The sequence below is a fragment of the Neovison vison genome, chromosome 3, assembly GCF_020171115.1.
Source record: "Neovison vison isolate M4711 chromosome 3, ASM_NN_V1, whole genome shotgun sequence".
Taxonomy (NCBI): Eukaryota; Metazoa; Chordata; class Mammalia; order Carnivora; family Mustelidae; genus Neogale; species Neogale vison.
In genome coordinates this window covers 176,064,554-176,083,535 of record NC_058093.1, presented here as the reverse complement: position 1 = coordinate 176,083,535, position 18,982 = coordinate 176,064,554, and the positions used below count along the sequence as shown (strand labels likewise).

At 37.5% G+C, this 18,982-nt stretch overlaps 1 protein-coding gene across 9 annotated transcripts in view; it reads left to right on the top strand.

Annotated features, from left to right (window-relative positions):
• Positions 1-18,982, top strand: part of MYOM1 (myomesin 1) — a 159,287-nt gene that overhangs the window by 72,699 nt on the left and 67,606 nt on the right. For all 9 annotated transcript variants that reach the window (XM_044243342.1, XM_044243334.1, XM_044243335.1 and 6 more), the window contains 5 exons: positions 1,847-2,011; positions 4,143-4,304; positions 11,096-11,237; positions 13,892-14,091; positions 15,795-15,851. In XM_044243342.1, coding sequence (XP_044099277.1) covers positions 1,847-2,011; positions 4,143-4,304; positions 11,096-11,237; positions 13,892-14,091; positions 15,795-15,851 — 726 coding nt within the window. The remainder of the gene's footprint in view (positions 1-1,846; positions 2,012-4,142; positions 4,305-11,095; positions 11,238-13,891; positions 14,092-15,794; positions 15,852-18,982) is intronic.

The window sequence follows — 18,982 nt, the reverse complement described above, 5'->3', positions numbered from 1 at the left end:
TTGTAGAGTGGGGAGCAGAGGAAGAGGGAGAGAGAGAAGGGGAGAGAGAATAAGCAGGCTCCATGCCCATCACAAGCCCAAGGCTTGATCTCATGACCCCAAGACCATGACCTGAACCAAAATCGAGAGTCAGATGCTTAACTGACCAAGCCACTCAGGCACCCCTCTAAACGATATACTAAAACAGGAATTTCCTGTAATTGTAATTTGTAAACTAACTAACTTGTAAATTATAAATACTTTAGACTTTGTGGGCCGTATGGTCTTTGGCACAACTACTCAATGCCACTGTTGCTACACTAAAGTCACCTTAGACCGTAGGTAAATGAATGAGCATGGCTGTGTTCCAATAAAACCTTATTTATGCACATTGAAATTTGAGTTTCCTATGACTTTGCACATGTCACATCTTTGATTCTATCTCAACCATTAAAAAATCAAAAAATTATTTCTAATGGTGCAAAGCAGGAGGCAGTCCAGATCCGGCTCACAGATTTGCCAAACCCTGATATAACCCATATCTCTATTTTGTAACCCTTATCTCTACCCATAGGCAGCTTTGGAGCCCGCCTGGCCTCCCAGACAGCAAAGTCTGATTGAATTGTTTCACTTTTGATCTCAGTGGGACATCATCATTTAGAAGTTGAGTAGATGGAAACTGTGCTTCAAAGAGTTGTTTCACTCTCCGTTAGTGGCTGCCAGAGGACACACAGATTCAAGGCACTATCATGTAGTGCTGGAGAGTACAGCTTCTGGAAACAGCCTGCCAGGGTAAATCCTGGCCCTACAGGGTCATTATGGGCAGTTAATTCGCCCTCCCTATGCTTCTGTTTCCCCACCTATAAAACAGGGAGATGAGAATGGAACTTACCCGAGAGAGCTATTATGAGGTTTGAGTTAATAGATATTTAACACTGGGAACAATACTTGGCACAACTTGAACTCAATAAATTTTAGCTTGCATTTTCAAATTACTACTAAGAGGCGTTAGGAAGAGAGATGAAATATCAGAGATGGGCCTAAATTTTAGAGTCAGGCAGCTATGGGTTTGAATTTCAATTTCACACATAATACCTTTGAAACCTGTACATTAGTTGTGTATTATTTTTGTGAACCTCTCCATTCTCATCTGAAAGAGAGGAAAAAAAAATGTGCTGTGGGGTTTTTGTAAGGATTAGACAACATGTCAAATTCAAGTATGTGTCATGGTAAACTGTTAACGAGTCATTTTCCCAAGCTCTTTCCCTTGAGAAAAGAAGAAATAAAACCTGGGAGGCTTTATGATGTAGGTATTCACTCAATCTGTAAGTAAGATATTTTTAAGAAAAATATTTTTTAAAGTCACAATATTATAAACTTTCAGTTTAAAATTTCTTATAATTTTTTTTCACACTCAGATCATTAAAGACACTGAAGCAAAGAATTTTTCCATTAAGTTAGAAAACTCTGTTTTTATGAGTAATTGATATGGCTGGTTTGTCTGGAGAGTACAGTGGCTGAGTTTTAAATGAACTAGGAATCTAAAAAGTGCATATATTGTGCTAAGTATTTAAGTCTAACCTAAATGTGGTATTCACTTACACCCTGTGTGAGGTATTATGCCTGCCCCTTAAAATTCTATTCATTGCAACAATAAAAATACATATTGAGCTTATCTGACCAATGAAGCAAGAATTTCCATTTCACATCATAATATATGGGAATGTGCCATGTACTTCTTTATAAGATTTAATTTTTGTTCAGATAACTCATTTGATCAGTGTTTGCTGTGACCACTTATTAAAATGCTAGTGTCTCTTTGGTGAGAAAAAACAAAATTACTAATGTTTGTTTTTGTTGTACCCAGTTGGTGTGACCCCTTATGGTTATGCATCAAAGTTTGAGATCCACTTTGATGACAAGTTTGATGTGTCTTTTGGAAGAGAGGGCGAGACAATGAGTCTAGGCTGCCGTGTAGTTATCACTCCTGAAATTAAGCACTTCCAGCCAGAGATCCAGTGGTACCGAAATGGTGAGCCTTTATGATGAATTCTCACTTAGGTTCTTATTCACCAGATGGGGAGCAAACGGGGCTTGGCACCAGAGCACAAGTGTCCATAGACCACAGACTTGTTTATCAGAACTGGCAGAATCTGGACATTAGAAGGCATGACCTACTGGATGTTGAAAGAGTTTTTATACTTATATCAAAGTAGCAGGACTTTTGTAACATATTTGTGGAGGTTGTAATTTCTTATCACCAAGTAATCTGTGGAAAGGATGACAAAAAATGCACTTTTGTAAATTACTTATATATTAATTTTATAAGTTAATATTATTTCGTAAAATTAAGGGAAGTCCACTGAATCCACTGGGACGGTGGAGCATGCCCACTGACCTCTCAGCATGGTGGGCAGAGAGCAGTGTGCTCACTGAGCAGTTGGCCTGAACTTCAGTTGTCCACCCCAGTACCTGGAGCAGTCTGGAGAATCTGGGTCCAGACCGAAGCTAGTAATGGCAAAAGCACTGTGAATGGGGAACATGGCCCCAAGGGAAGAAGAGGAGCTCCAAGTGGGGGCAGCATGGGAACCTGTAGTCGGAGCTTCCCAGCCTATCTGTCCTTCCCCAGAGCTCATTTCTATGCAGTCTGCACAAATACTAACTTACTGCCCTGAGCATCCGGACAGGAACTACTAGCAAGCAGGCAGTAAACTTTGTCAGTAAAATATTATAAAGTAAAATCATGTAATAGCGGCATTGCAGTAAAGTATATGAGGCAGTTGTTGGAATTCCGTAAAAAGCGTTTAGAATCCCTGGTTTTGAAAACTGCTATAAATGTACAGCAAATATTCAGAGGCTTAGAAATGTAAATTACACTTAAAGATTGTCACATTTGATGAAAAAGAACACTATTTTCATATGAAACTGAATGAAGCAGTATTCACAAGGAAGATAATCTTAAAATTAATTTTTCCTTGTAATTCAAGATACAGTGATAGAATGCATGAACTGACACATGGATTATATACAAATCATTTTCAGCCTCTTGTATACCTTCCACAATTTACAAAATATGATAGAGAGAAAATATCAAAATATTATTATGTAAAATTACATTTAAAATTAAATTCAGACTTATGTGAAACTGATCTATATGAAGTCAAATTTTCTTAGAAATTTTGTCCCCTAAGCATCATTAACTCTAGAGTACTAAAATTTATATTTTGAAATAATTTACCAGAAAGTTAACCCAATGTTAACGTCACAAGAATTTATCTGTATAATTCTCTATAGTATAAAACTATATAATATTTTAAGTATGTAATATCCTAATAGCTATAGTAATAGTTGCATCAGCAGCAAGATCCTTCTCAAAATTGAAAATTATCAATTAATTTCTGATCTTGGATTTGCAAAGAGTGACTGACTGAGGTTACTTTTTTTTTTTTTAAGATTTATTTCTTTGTTTGGGGGGGTGAGTAGTGAGGGGAGGGTCAGAGGAGGAGGGAGAGGAACAAGCAGACTCTGTCCGAGCACTATTGTGGGGCTCAATTTCATGACTCTGAGATCATGACCTGAGCAGAACTCAAGAGTTGGCCACTCAACAGACTGAGCCACCCAGGTGCCCCTCAATTATACTGAGTTAAAATGAAGTTGCTGAAAGTATAAATCTGATGACCTAATTGAAAAGCAAGCCTGAAATATCTTATCAATCAAGCTATTACATTAATAAAAATTATTTTTGTATGTAAAACTTATTGTGAGAAGATATTTTTTTGTAATTTGTGTTACCCCAATTATATTTTATATAGAGTAAGATATTTTTGGAGGAAAAGGCCTTATATACTAGTGTCTGTAACTGTATTTTTTCTCTGCTTTTTGAACAGGGGCTTTGCAATTTCATTTTGCACTGGACCCTGCAGATTATGTATTTGGCCTGGTCCCTTCACTTCTGATATAGTATTTTTTATCAATATAAGCATAGCAGAATGGCTCAAATCTCTAGAGACTTCTACTGACAGTAGACTGAAGAGCTTTCAGTATGGAAGAAGAGGGAGAGAGAGAGGGAGGGAGGGAGCAAAAGAGGGAGGGTAGGATGGGAAAGGAAGGGAGCAATGGAAGGAAAACTCAGTTAATTTTCTTACTTTTAAAAAAATTTCCAGGAGCACCTATTTCTTCATCCAAATGGGTGCAAACACTTTGGAGTGGAGATCGAGCGACACTGACATTTTCTCATCTCAACAAAGAAGACGAAGGCCTCTACACAATCCGTGTACGAATGGGAGAATACTATGAACAATATAGCGCTTATGTCTTTGTTCGAGGTAAGACCCAGCAAAAAGCAGAACATCCAAGAAGGTTTAAAACACGGAGGCCAAGTCAATCTATCCAAACATGGTTTTTGTAAGATGAAAGAGCCATTTGAAAATTCTTCCAGAATACATGGCATAGAGTTGTTAACTTCCAATAAAATTAGAATTCATATAAAAAGGTTAATCCTGAGGCACCAACCCAAAGCCACCAGAGCCAGACTGTGTTACTGTCAAGGATTTTCAGGATTCCATCCTCAGTGAGTTACCAGTGCAGCTCTCTACAGGTGTTGGAGTAGAGATGCTCTATCCCAACAATACAAAAAGCCATTTCAATTTACCGAAGCTGCCATAAAAGAGTGGTGGGCTACGGGGGACTTACTCTTTAATATCTATTCCAGGGAGCAATTTCATTACTTCACTCCAGACCCCTTTTTTATAGTTTCAACTTTAATGAACTAGGAAACAGGGTGCTACAATTTAATCCTTAAGTCAGGCTGTGTGATTTTATTTTATTTTATTTATTTATTTATTTATTTTTAAAAAGATTTTATTTATTTATTTGAGAGAGAGACAGTGAGAGAGAGCATGAGCGAGGAGAAGATCAGAGAGCTAAGCAGACTCCCCATGGAGCTGGGAGCCTGATGCGGGACTCGATTCCGGGACTCCGGGATCATGACCTGAGCCGAAGGCAGTTGTCCAACCAACTGAGCCACCCAGGCGTCCCAGGCTGTGTGATTTTAGGAGTCTTTCTTTGTTCACCTGTGTCTTGAATGGTTTGGCTCTCTACAAGTGGGGATATTATTTCTACATGGGATCGCAGCGCATCTGGAAGACCATTCACACTTCCAGGCAGCAGGCCTGTTATGTGTTCTCTTCTGTGCTGTTAGTCAGGTGTGGCCACAAGAGGGGACACAGGAGAAGATCGGGAAAATAAAATTTATTGCACTTATGGAAGGAGCAGAGGGAGGGGAGACCTTAGGCCATGACTTTTATTGGCGTTTCTGTGGGAAAGGGGAGGCAGGGCAGGATAAACAGTTTAGGATTGGCCAGTTTGAATCATTTTGGTGGACTCTAAGCTATAGGCTTGGTCTCTAGCAGCCTGCTCCCTGGCCCTGCTAGGGTGTGGCCTCCTAGGGCGTACAGGCCAGATAGAGGAGGCACCGCTCTGGATTGGTAGTTTGCTTATCAAAGGCCGGCTCCTGGCTGAGCCGCTGCTATCTCCAAGAATTGGCTAGCCCTGGGTGTGTGTGGGGGGAGGGTAGTGCCTTAGTAGTCAGAAAGGCTTTTAAGGTGTCAAAACATCATAATATACGGAAAACTAAAGTATAAACAATATAGGAGACTTATTAATTTTTAAAAAATCTTTTGTGTACTAAAGAGAATCATAAACTCATAGGAATTTTGATCAAAATGGAACTTTAGAGGTCAGGTGTCTTTAACTGGGATTCACAGACTCTCAAAGGGTCTGATTAAAATTGTATTTCAATATATTTAGTTTCTTTGGCAATCTCATGTATGTTATTTTATGCATTTGGAAGCATTATTTCAAGAAGGGGCCTCTAGACTTTGTCAGTCTGCCAAAGGATGGCTCAAAAAAGTTAAGATTCCCATTCTGGTCCAATCCCTTAATTTTAAGATGCAGAAAATGAGGTTCAGAAAAATAAAGTGATTTACCAAAAAAAGCCTCACTTTTAGTTAAAAGCAAAAGTGGATCTAGGATACAGGTCTTCTGATGCCTAACCCAGGATTTTAATTAGGCTAAGCTGATGAAACAAAAAAGCTCATTTCTCCCCTATGTCTATCAATTCAGAAATAGGGGCGTGGTTCAGAGTCCCAGGTCCCATCTACATTGTTATTCCATGGTCCCCATGGTGCTATCCTGTGTTCTCATCCCAGCCTATGGGAAAAGGAGAGAGAGGAAGTGGATGGGGACGTGCAGAGTTGTACACATCACTTCTGCAATGGTGAACACTTAGCACATGCACATCTCACAGTGAGGGAAGCTAGGGTGTCATGTGTCCAGCTGAGCAGCCATGTTGCCTGCTGAAGCTGGGGCTTCTAGTACTAAAAGGAAAATGGATACTGGGAATGGTTAGCAGCACACACAACCCCAGGGAACAGTAGCAATTGTGGAATTCTGTCCTAGAACAACAACTGATAAAGATACATGAATATTAAAGAGAGAGAGAGAGAGAGAGAGACATGAATATGTACATCATCTGAAAATGTTTTAGAATTTCTACAACACAAAAGTATTGTGGGAAAAGTCAGATGTCATGGTGTTAGCCTCTGGATAAAGCAAGTGAAGACAGACACACTGAAACTCATCAGCGAGTAAGTTTATGTAGACAAACCACCTGGAAAAATCTGGTTAGATAAGGACTGTATCTCTGGTGATTCAAGAAAAAACCTTAATTACTTATGCCTTGGCGATTCTTTCGTGGGCTTTGTCTAGAAACTCTGATACAGTCTAGGGTTTTCTCAGTAACATTTCTCCATGCCTATATCCAGAATTGTGGCTCTCCACCAGATTTAGAGCAGGCTTCACATTATTGACTATAGACAGAGAGATGGCATCGAAATTTGAAATTTATACTTAAGCTAGTTTTCAAATCTACAAAATAAGGAAATGGAAAGATTCTAAAATTGATCAGTTTAGGGTAGAGACCAACAAGTGGAATTGCTGGGTCACATGTTAAATTTGTGTTTGACATTTTAAGAAATTGCTAACATATTGTTTTTTGGGTTTTGTTTCGGTAAAGATTTCTTTTTAAGTGATCTCTATACAAAATATAGGGCTTGAAATCGCAACCCCCAGATCAAGAGTCGTATGCTCCACCACTTGGCCAGCCAGGCACCCCAAGAAATTACCATTATGTTTTAAAGGACACTTTATGTGTTTTATATAAACTTATGTGAGAGAACTGAGAAGATAAATGGGAAAGACAAAATTGGAAAGATAAATTTCAGTAATTGCTTTGTGAATTTAAGAACTTTTAGAAAAAAAAGTCACTTATAAGTTTATTTTAAATGATATATTTTAGATTATTTTTTTAAAAAAAAACCTTTATTGAAGTATACTTGATAAACTGAAAGATCCACCTATGTTGAGTAGACAGTGCTTTAGAGTATTTACAGAGGGTGCAGTCATCACCTAGCATCCGTTTAAGAACATTTTCATCACCCCAGAGGGTTTTCTTTGCCCATTCCACACTTTCATTCCCAGACCAGCCCATAGGCAACCACTAACTTACATTCTGTCTCTGTTCGCCTTCTTTGGACATTTCTGGATATGGTATGTGGAGTTTTATATCTCTCTTCTTTCAGTAAAACATCTATTTTGAGGTTCGTTTATGTTATAACACATTTTAACAGTTTGTTCTTTTTTATTGCCAAGTACTATTGCAATGTATGGAGAAGACTCTTTTTGTCCATCCATTCACCAATTGGACAGTTGGATTGTTTCTACTCTTTGGCTATGATGAATAATTCTGCTATGAACATTTATGTTCATATTCATGGATGTATGTTATTATCTCTCTTGGGGAGAGACATATAAGTGGAATTACTGGGTCATATGTTAAATTTAAGTTTAACCTTTTAAGAAAGTGGTAACATGTTGGGTATTTTGGTAAAAATTTTGTTTTTAAGTAATATCTACACCCAACTTGGGGCTCAAACTCACAACCCCCTGATCAAGGGTCAGATGTTCCACCACCTCAGCCAGCCAGGAATCCTAAGAAATTACCAGCATATTTTAAATGACACTTTATGTGTTTTATAAAACTCTGTATACATTGAACTGCATGATGCCATTTCAGTGCATTTTTAGAGTTCAGATGTTTTTGCTGCTCAGAAAATAGCTTCTGAACCAGAATGATCAGTGTATAAAGCACCGCATGTCTGCAGAAACCCATTCCAGAGCTGCACATATTTTATTACATAGGTAGTGTGTGTTCTTTGTAAAAAAAAAAAAATTAGATCATGTAAATAAGCAAAGAAAAAAAAGAAGAAGAAAGAGAAAAGCTATTCCAATGTTATTATTTTATTACATATTTTTCTAGACTTATATATTTTGTATATTCTTTCCTCCTCTACCCCTTCCACTGCATGGAGGGAGAGAGATGATAAAGTGGTAAAGGACAGGCTAGAAATGTCTTGAAAAAACAATTACAAATGACAAATAGATGAAAAGGTTTTCACTAGTAATCAAAGAAATGAAAATTGAAATGATTTTTATCATATTGCAACATTTTTATCATATTGCAAAGATTTAAAGGATTTTTTAAATCCACTGGGATAAAGGAATGAAGGGAATAGCACTCCTGTCCATTGCTGGTATCAATTGTTTCAACATTTCTCAAGATGTTTGCTACTATGTATTAATAGAGCACATCCATCAATTCTAGTTCTAGGAACTGAAGTGGGCAAAGGTAAGAAAAATGTATTGGGAAAAACTAGAAGAAATCTAGATACCTACCCATGGGAGTTATAAAATAAAGTATAATAAATGCTCCATGTAAACAACAGAATACCACACAGCAGTGAAAACAAATGGTGTATATCTATACTTACTGATATGGAAATATATTAACATGAAACTATATAGTCCAATCTTGTTTTTATTTTAAAAACAATCACTTTTGAGCTTGTAAATATAGAAAAAAATCTAGAAAAATCTAAGCCAGTATGTTAGTAGTCATTGTCTCTGAATTATGAAATTAAAGAGGATTTTAACATATTTTTTTGATTATAGCTTTTTATAAGAAAACACTGCTTTTATACTAAAGAGAATAGAGTTACTTATATTTCTAAAAAAGTTATTATTGGCTTGTGTCAGAAGGCAAAATATAGAGTAGCAGTCTAATCTTTTACACAATTAATCAAAAGTACAAGAGCTTTGCTTTTTGGAGGGTTGGGAAAAAGAAGGACACGGGCTAGGAAAAGGCCTGCCGCTGGCCAAGTGGGAGCAGTGGTCAAGTGTTCTCTAGCAGCTGCTGAGAGCCAGGAGCACAGATGTGTCCCAGCATAACACAGTATCTGGATTTGGCTTCCAGCAGCTCCTACACAGAACCTGTTTTTAGAAAGACTGTTTAGCCTACCCTAAGAATGGCATGGGCCAAGCAATGTTATAAATATGCTGAAAAATGGTTCCCTGGACGCCTACTGTCTGCCGGACTCTGTTACATACTATGGATAGTCTGAACCAGGGATTCCTTGTTGTTACATTATGGGACTGTAGCAAAAGAACATGGATGGAGGTTGCCAGCTGTCTCCTCCCAACTGAGCGGCTTTCTAGTATCCTTCTTCTGTCACTTGAGGCCTATTAACCTCAGCATCTCTACCCCTTTCTAGTTCTGCTCTAACTTCACCATCAGTAGGTAACCCCCCCCCCAACCAATCCAGTGCTCTCAAAGCCTGGAAGGGAAGCCTGGAAGACGCTCGCTTTTAGGGTCCATGATTATGAGAACATGGTTATGTTCTCATATAGTACTTATGCCAGAGAATTTGCCTAAAACACTTTCCTACAAGTTCGTGGGGGCAAGAGACAGAATATTCAAAACCAAAGTGATTTGAGCTCCTCACAGGCAATGCAAACCTATCCCAAATTCAGAAGTGCACAAATATCTCTGCCTTAATATCAAATGGCTTAGTAATTCATAAGAGTTACAGAAGTATATAGCTCATTATAAAAGAAAAGTGTTTATACAGTCAACAGAAGTGTTTTCCTTGAGATGAGTGGTTCCAACACGTCTCAGCCTCCTCTCCGGCCAACTGCAGTTATGAAGAAGGGGACCAGAGGTCAGGAGAAATTGGCAATGTGAACCCCACCTCCAGGAACCCTGCCTCTCACTGAAAGGGTTATTGACTGATGATTTTCATCCCCCTTGGCTCTCCTCCTGAAAACATCCCTGGTTCACTCATTTAGCTGAGCCTGAAGACACTGCTGAGGAAACCACTGTCAGAGGATCTCATTTCATAAACAGTCACTGCCCTCTCTTGTATAATCACGAACTTGTACTAAACTCTGATAAACTAAGCTCAGATGTGGATATTGCATCAGAATTCCTTTCGCAAGTGTCTCCAGTCTGGGAACAAACATTTGATTAAAGTGAATGTTTTCCTTTCTCTCCCAAAATGGGAGTGACCAGCAGAGGGAAGGGCGAAGCTTCGTGGTTTTTATTTGTTCCCCTTCAGAGAGGTTGGTATTTCTGAGTAACACTGTATGCTAGATATCTTAAGAACAGACTTTCTGGCTCAGCTTCCCTTATTAGACTTTTCTGCTAGTGGTTCCTATATCTCCATATTTATTTTCCTTTATTTTTTATTTTTAAAAAAGATTTTATTTATATTTGACAGAGAGAGAGAGGGAGAACACAAGTAGGAGGAGCAGCAGAGGGAGGAGGAAAAGAAGCCTGTCCCTGAGCAAGGAGCTTGATGCAGAGTTCAATCCCAGGACCCTGGGATCATGACCTGAGCTGCAGGCAGATGCTTAACTGACTGACCCCCGGGGCGTCCCATATTTATTTTCCTTTAAAACATTTTGGGCAGGTGAAGGCCATGAGGCAAAGGTCGTGGATCCTTTTTAGAGCCCTTTCTAACATAATGTTCTTTGTACTGATGATGAAAAGCACACATTGTCATTGTTGGTAAGCAAATTCTAAGACCGGAACCCGCTCTGCTTGGGCCAAAGATGTAGCCACTATGGGTGTGGTAAGAAATGTGTGCACTAAGCCGGGGATCGCTTGACTGTGATAGATCTTGTCTGAGAGGTTTAAAGGGATCCTTCTGTACCTCCACAGACGCTGATGCAGAGATCGAAGGAGCTCCAGCCTCTCCCTTGGACGTGGTGTGCTTGGATGCCAACAAAGATTATATCATTATCTCTTGGAAACAGCCAGCTGTGGATGGAGGGAGTCCTATTCTGGGATATTTTATTGATAAGTTAGTACTTAGTCTAGTTCCAGTTTGAGTGATTTAGTCATAGAGATGCATGCTTGACTTCTTCCACCATTTCTACATGAAATATTTTATATTCTGATCTCTTCCTCTTTCTCTCTCTCTGTCTCTTGCACACACAACCGTATCTATTGACCTAAATTCCAAAGATAATTTTTGAATTTGACTACCAATACGAGTCACTGATTTGGCAAGAATGCTATGAATGTGTAGACCTTTTAAGAGGCCACTTTGGAAACAGCTTGTGTCCAATATATTTAATGTCTACATTCCTAGTATGCCAGTAATTTAAAAATGTTAAATAATTTAAAGAATAATACTTTAGGAATATTAACAAAAACTTATTTATTTCATAGGGTCTGGTTTCAAGTTAGACAAAGAAATAACAAATATCAATAGTATTAAATTATGTACTTTCTACAATTTTTTCTATTACGTTCTCCAAAACTTAGAACCTCTGATATTTATAGTAACTGGGTCTTACACATTAATTATCCAGTGAATTTGGACAATACGGACAACAAATTTAGATTATCAACCTAAATACATTATTATCTGACTTAGTTTCTATTCAAATAGTTGCTCCAATTCTCTTCCATTTTTCAGTAATAGAATCTAATTGTAGAAACCACTAGAGACAAATAATCTGTGCCACTGTGGTACAACAGGTTTGTACCAAGGTGTATTAAACCAAATATTTATGGTAATAAGTAAATATATGCCCATTGGGCTCAATACCATCCAGAGAAATTTTTATAATAAATCCTATACTATTTAACCCTATACTAAATACTTCCACTTTATTTTGTCATTCAGTAATGATGACCTGTGAAGTTTTTGGTAGAGTTTTTTACATCCTTAGAGACTGCTTTATTGTCTTTGGCAATTTCCGAGGGATTTGCAAACTTAATCAGTGTAAGACAAGGGACAATCAGAAGTCCATTTTGCTCTGTCACAATAAAAAATAACCATATTGCAGCTAATATTTATTAAGCATTACCTATGTGCATGACACTGTTCTAAATATATCACATATATTAACCATTAACCATAACCACCATTTGAAAGGTAGCTGCTCTTATCATGAGTAGGAAACAGTTGCTGGCCCAAAGCCACATGCTAGTGAGAAAACAGTAAGTTACCTAAAGTCCCACAGGTAGTAAGTAGCAGAACTAGAATTCAAATACCAGCCTGGCCATGTATTTGTGTTTCTTTCTGCTTCAAAATGCTGTAGATATCTCCAGAGCAGCTGCGTTCCCCCTTTCTTTCTGCCTACATGAGGGTTGGGAAGCACACTATAGTATCACTGGGTCACCATGACAGCATCTGCACCGGGAGAGAGGAGGAATCTCTGGAGACAGGGGCAGCTTGAATAATCATCATAGGCCTCTCAGCTCCCTCCCAAACCCTACACTTAGCAACTCCAGAATTTCTATAAAGACAAGATTTAAGGATTGGTGGGGGGCAGGGATTGAAGCCATAGTTCATAGCACTTTACATAAGGTTGAGGAAAAGTCTATTGTCTATATCAAAGAATGGAAGGGTGAGGCTGAGGAAGCAGAGAAACCTCTTGCCCTGATCACCTTTGCCCTGCCATTAAAACCCATCCCCCATGCGAATTATTTGGGAATTAGACATGTTAGACATGGAGCCATCTTGGGGCAGTGACATAAACTAAATTTCAGTGCTCTGCTCATAAAAACTGATGAGTTACTTAATCCTAAAGCTGTATAATTTAAGCACAGGCTGCAAGCCCCTCACCCCCTACCGATCAGGCCACTAACATAATATGAGCTGCCATCTTTGTCTCCAGGATGTGACCAGTCCATCCCAGACTACTGTAAAAGCACCTCACCAGAAATCAGAGGTTCCAAAGCATGTAATCTCTCCCTCCCAGGTGTGAGAGTTTCCCTGCATCTCACCAATCTCACCTGTTAAGAAACAAATATGTTACAATACTCTCCTCCCCCTTCTACCCACACAGCATGTAATGATCATCAAGTGGGCTCTTTCCAGGGGTGACTGGCTAGCTCAGTCTGTAGAGCATACAGATCTTGATCTCAGGGTTGTAAGTTTGAGGCCCACACTGGGTGTTGAGATTACTTAAGAAAAAAAAAAAGCATGCTCTTTACTTTATATTTATGCTACAATATAAATAGGTATATTTAAGGTGTTAACTATTTCAAACAGTAGTTTTATTTTTAAAAGAAAATGCATAAAGAAGACAAAGAAGTCACCAATGGTGGAACTGAAGACATCAGCCAGGGAGATGTTTGGAGGATCTTTCCATTCAGTCTCTCCAATGTAAAGATTGTACATACCTACCTGTTGCTTCTGTTTTACCCCCACAGAGTTCTTTGGCTTAGCACACTAGGCCCCTCAGCTGCTTGCTTTTAGGGAGTTTAAAGGAAGTATGCATGTTTAGGAAGGATCTGAGGTATTTTTATTTTTAAAGAAGACACATTGTAATTGAATAGAACTGAGTGGATGCAGTTAAGTAACTATTGAATCACACACTTGAGCTGGGTATGTTATGGGGAGGTCTGAAGCAATTGGTGGGGGAGGGATTTGCAGATTTGGAGCTATTAATTTAGTCACACTTCTTTTAATATTCTTTCTGACCGCTCTCTTTCCCTTAGGTGTGAGGTGGGCACAGATAGCTGGTCTCAATGCAATGATACACCTGTGAAGTTTGCTCGTTTTCCAGTCACTGGGTTGATAGAAGGTCGTTCTTACATATTCCGAGTTCGAGCTGTGAATAAGAATGGAATAGGTCTACCATCTAGAGTTTCTGAGCCTGTGGCTGCTCTGGATCCAGCTGAGAAAGCTAGACTTAAAAGTAAGCATTTTTCAATTTTCAGGATCTTCTTGAACCTTTTTATCATTGTTTTAAGTAACTACAATGTATCTCTTAGCAAGGTTATTCCTCCCCCCTTCCACTAGAGGGAGAAGAGACTAGGAAATCCTTTATCTATCAGACTATCCTGGGGGGAAAAAACGAAACGAAAACCAATTTGTTTTTAGACTTGTCTCTTCACTAAGGGCTTTATTTTTTGTCTTATTTTTATTTGATTTAGAAAACTTTTCCTTGTTAAACTGGGTTCTGGGCATTCTATTTGAAATGAAATATGATAAAAGCCTGGGAAGCATTTTTATTTTTTGTTAGCACACTCCAAATATACTTTTCTTTTAATTCTTAATATTATAAGGTAAGTTTCTTAACCTAGAATTTGCCCCTTAGCACACTAATACTCAACCCAGTGAGCATCTTTATATCAAAGGAAAAACACATTTTTACAACATTATATCTCTATACTTGAGTTACCATATTAGACAATCAAAAATAATATTTTCATATATTTAAATTCCACATCTAAACATCAAAACCATGGTACCTGATTTATGCTCTACATTTATTTCATGGGAACCCATATGTATCCTCAGTAATAGAGACCATAAAATGACATTAAAAGATTGTTGGAAATTAACACTTCAGACCACACTGAATATTTCAAACTTGACTCTATAGACATTTAAGCTAGGTAAGTATTTGTCATGGGAGGGGTTGCTATCCTATCCTCAAGAGGCAAAATCATCCTGGTTGAGGACTACTGGTCTATGTCATATTTGCAGCATTATTCTTACCTTAGGTACATGTGTGGCATTGTAAAAAGCTAAGTAAAAAACCTTTCTCTGGGGACTTTTTCTAATCAAACTCCTTGATTGACCTCTGATTGTTTTTTGCCTGCTGTCTGACTTCCCTCCCTCTTTCCTAATTCCAGCTCATACTTCATTTACTCTTCTTTTATAAATTCCAATGAAAATAAGGTTGAGTTTGTTTGAGTTGAAAATAGGTTATCTTGCAAATCACCTTTCTATTTTTGTATTAGCTCTGGTGAAAATCTTTGATAAAGCAGGAGTTAAACCATTCTCTCTATCTCTTACTTGTGGGAACACAGCAATGAATTTCCTCTTCAATGAATGAATAAATAAAATGAATTTAAATGGATTTTCCTCTTTTCCTGCCCATTTACCTACTTTCCTTCCTCCAGGTCTAAACTGGTTTCTTTCATAGATAATACTTTTCAAAATATAATGGAAAGAAATTGCTTTCATTGAATTGTACTGTAGGATTAGCTCCCCTCTCCTTTTTTTGGCTTCATTATTACAGATAAATAACTACTGGGCTTGCAGTTGTTCCAGAAACATTTCTCCCAAATACATGCTATCTCTTAAGGAGAGATGAGAGAACTTACATGTTTCCAGAGATCTATACTGAACAGTAAATGAACATAGGTTATTTACCTTGCTTGTGAAACTACAGTTGCAGAAATGTTGACTCCAAATAGGTGGGCTCTGTGCTTTATCAGATTGTGGGTTCCTTGAAGACACAACACCATATATATGCTCAGTAAGATTCATTAGGAAAATATGTAAGTAAACTAGTTAATCAAGCCAATTTGTGGCTACTATGGCCAGTTTATGAGTGCAGTTGAAACTGCATTTATGAACTTTGTGATTTTTACATTTATCTCTGTTCAGGTCGCCCTTCAGCACCTTGGACTGGACAGATCATTGTCACTGAAGAGGAACCTTCAGGTAAAAGCTCAGTTTTCTCCAGATACTGTTGCCAGTGTTTTGCCATGTGGTTTAGCCTTTATTATGAGGTTAAAGTGTATATTATTTAAGAAATTTTGGGAAGAATATCCTGAAATATGTAGAGATCATAAAGTAATGTATATTTTCAGAGAATCACTGTTTTTAAAAAAGGTTTATTGAAGGGGGCGCCTGGGTAGCTCAATGGGTTAAAGCCTCTGCCTTCGGCTCAGGTCATGATCCCAGGTTCTTGGGATGGAGCCCCACATCAGGCTCTCTGCTCTGTGGGGAGCCTGCTTCCTTCTCTCTGCCTACTTGTGATCTCTGTCTGTCAAATAAATAAATAAAATCTTTTAAAAAAAAGGTTTATTGAAGTACGATTGACATAGAGTAAACTGATTTCTGTAAAACGTACAATTTGGCAAATTCTCCATGTGTATACACCTGTGAAGCTGTCACCATGATCAAAATAATGAACATACCCATCATCCCTAAAATTTCCTCATGTCCCTCTATAATTCCTTTCCCCTGCCTCTGCCCATCACCAGGCCATCACTAATCTGTTTTCTGTCACTCTAGTTTGCGTTTTCCACACTCTTAGATAAATGGAATCTTACTCGTTTTTCTCCGATTTTCTTCACTCAGCATAATTATTTTGAGATTTACTCATGTTGATGCATGTATCAGTTCAAGTTTGTTTTTTATCCATTTACTGTCAAAAGCTTCTATGAACATCCTTATTAAGTGTTTGTATGGACTTATGCTTTTTATTTCTCTTGGATAAATACCTAGGAGTTGGACAGATAGGTCATATGGTAGTTGTATGTTTAATTTTCTTTTTTTTTTTTTGGTATATGTTTAATTTTTTTTTAAAGATTTTATTTATTTGACAGACAGAGATCACAAGTAGGCAGAGAGGCAGGCAGAGAGAGAGGGGGGGGAAGCAGGCTCCCTGCTGAGCAGAGAGCCTGATGCAGGCCTTGATCCCATGACCCTGGGATATGACCTAAGCCAAAAGCAGAGGCTTTAACCCACTGAGCCACCCAGGTGCCCGTATATGTTTAATTTTTAACTGCCAACTGTTTCGAAGACATTTGTACCATTTTACATTCCAATCAGCAGTATATGAATTCCATTTGTTCCACATTATCACCAGTAATGATGTTTCATAGTGGGTGCATAGTGGTTTTAATTTGCATTTCCCTAATACTGTTGGAAATCTTTTTATGTGTATATTGCCATTTTTGCATCATATTTGAATCTTTGCCGAATCAAGTTTACTTAGATAGTTTTCCTGTTTATTCTAGAAATGTTATAGCATTAGCTCTTAGATTTCAATCTACGTTCCATTTCAAATTAATTTTTTCTATATTATGCAAAGTAAGGGTCTTAAGTTGTTATCATTATCGGGATATTTTGCATATGGCTATCCAGTGATTTCAGCAATCAGTTAAAGATTATCCTTTCCCATTGAATTGCCTTGGCACCATTGCCAAAATCAATTGGTTGCATTTTTTTTTTATCTATTTCTAAAATCTCTGTTGTCAATTTTATTTTCTCTACACCAATCGCACTATCTTGACTACTGTGGCTTTAGGTTGTTGTTGTTGTTGTTTTTAAGCTTCCAGTTTTAAATAAATAAACAAATAAATAAATAAAAAATTTTAAAAGCTTTGTAGTTTTGAAATTAAGTAATATTTACTCCTCTATTTTTTTCCCCCGAAAGTTGTTTTGGCTATGCTGCCTTTGCATTTCCACATAAATTTGAAAAATCAGCTTTATCACTTTCTATAAAAAAAAACCTACTGGGATTTCAACTGAGTGTTTTATATCCGATCTTCTTGTTCTATCAGTTAATAGAGTATTGGTGAAATCTCTGACCGGATGGTAGATTTATTTTTTTCTTCTTGTAGTTCTACCAGGTTTTGCTTCATACTGTTTGAGGCTTTTTTATTCATGCATAAACAATTTGATTGTCATATCTTCTTATGAATTGACCACTTTGTTATTATAAAGTTACACTCTTTATCCATGGTAATGTTTTTTGCTTAGAAATCTATTTTGATACTAATATAATCATTCAAGGGTTGTTTTTTTTAAAATTAGTGTTAGCATGGCATATGCTTTCCATCCTTTTACTTTTGACCTATGTGTGTCTTTATATTTAAATTGTATTTCTTGTAGGCAGCATGTAGCTGGGTCTTGGTTTTTTATCCAGTTGGGTAATCTTTGCCTTTTTATTGGAATGTTTGAACAATTACATTTTGTGTGATTATTGATACAGTTGGATTTAAATCTACCATCTTGCTATTGTTTTCTATCAATCCATTTGTTTCCTTTCTTCTTTTTTTTCTACCTTGTTTTAGATTGAATACTTTTTTATTATTCCATTTTCACCATGGTATCTTATTAACTATAATTCTTTGTTTTGTATTATAGTAATTTAGAATTTTAATATATGTCTTATCACAACCTCCTTCAGTAAGATTATACTACTACATGTATAGTTGTAAGAACTTAAAACAGCATTATCCCATTTCCCCTTTCAAGCCTTGGTGCTGTTATTGCATGGATTTTATTTGTGTATATATTACAAATTGCACAATACAATGCTATTATTTTGGTTCAAATAGTCACTTATCTTTCAAAGAAATTTAAAAGTAAGAAAAAACTTTTCAGTATTCACTCATATTTTTATCATTTTTGTTCTTCATTTCTTTGTGTAGATCTGGATTTCCATCTGATACCACTTCCTTTGTACGTGAAGCATTTCCTTTAATATTGCTTGTAGTGCAGTCCTGCTGATTATGAATAATTTTATTTTTGTATGTCTAAAACAGTCTCTATTTCATCCTTCTTTTTGAAATAGATGTTCACTGGTTGTACAATTCTAGATCGACAGTTTTTCTTTCAGTACTTTAGAAATGATGGTCCACTATAGTGCAAATGTACACTATAAAAATGACTGTTGTTGGGGCACTTGGTTGGCTCAGTTAAGCACCTGTCTTTGGCTCAGGTCATGATTTTAGGGTCCTGGGATTGAGACCTGCATTGGGCTCCAGGCATTGCACTCTAGACCCGCACTGGGCTCCCAGCTCAATGAGGAGTTTGCTTTTCCTTATCCCTTGCTGTTT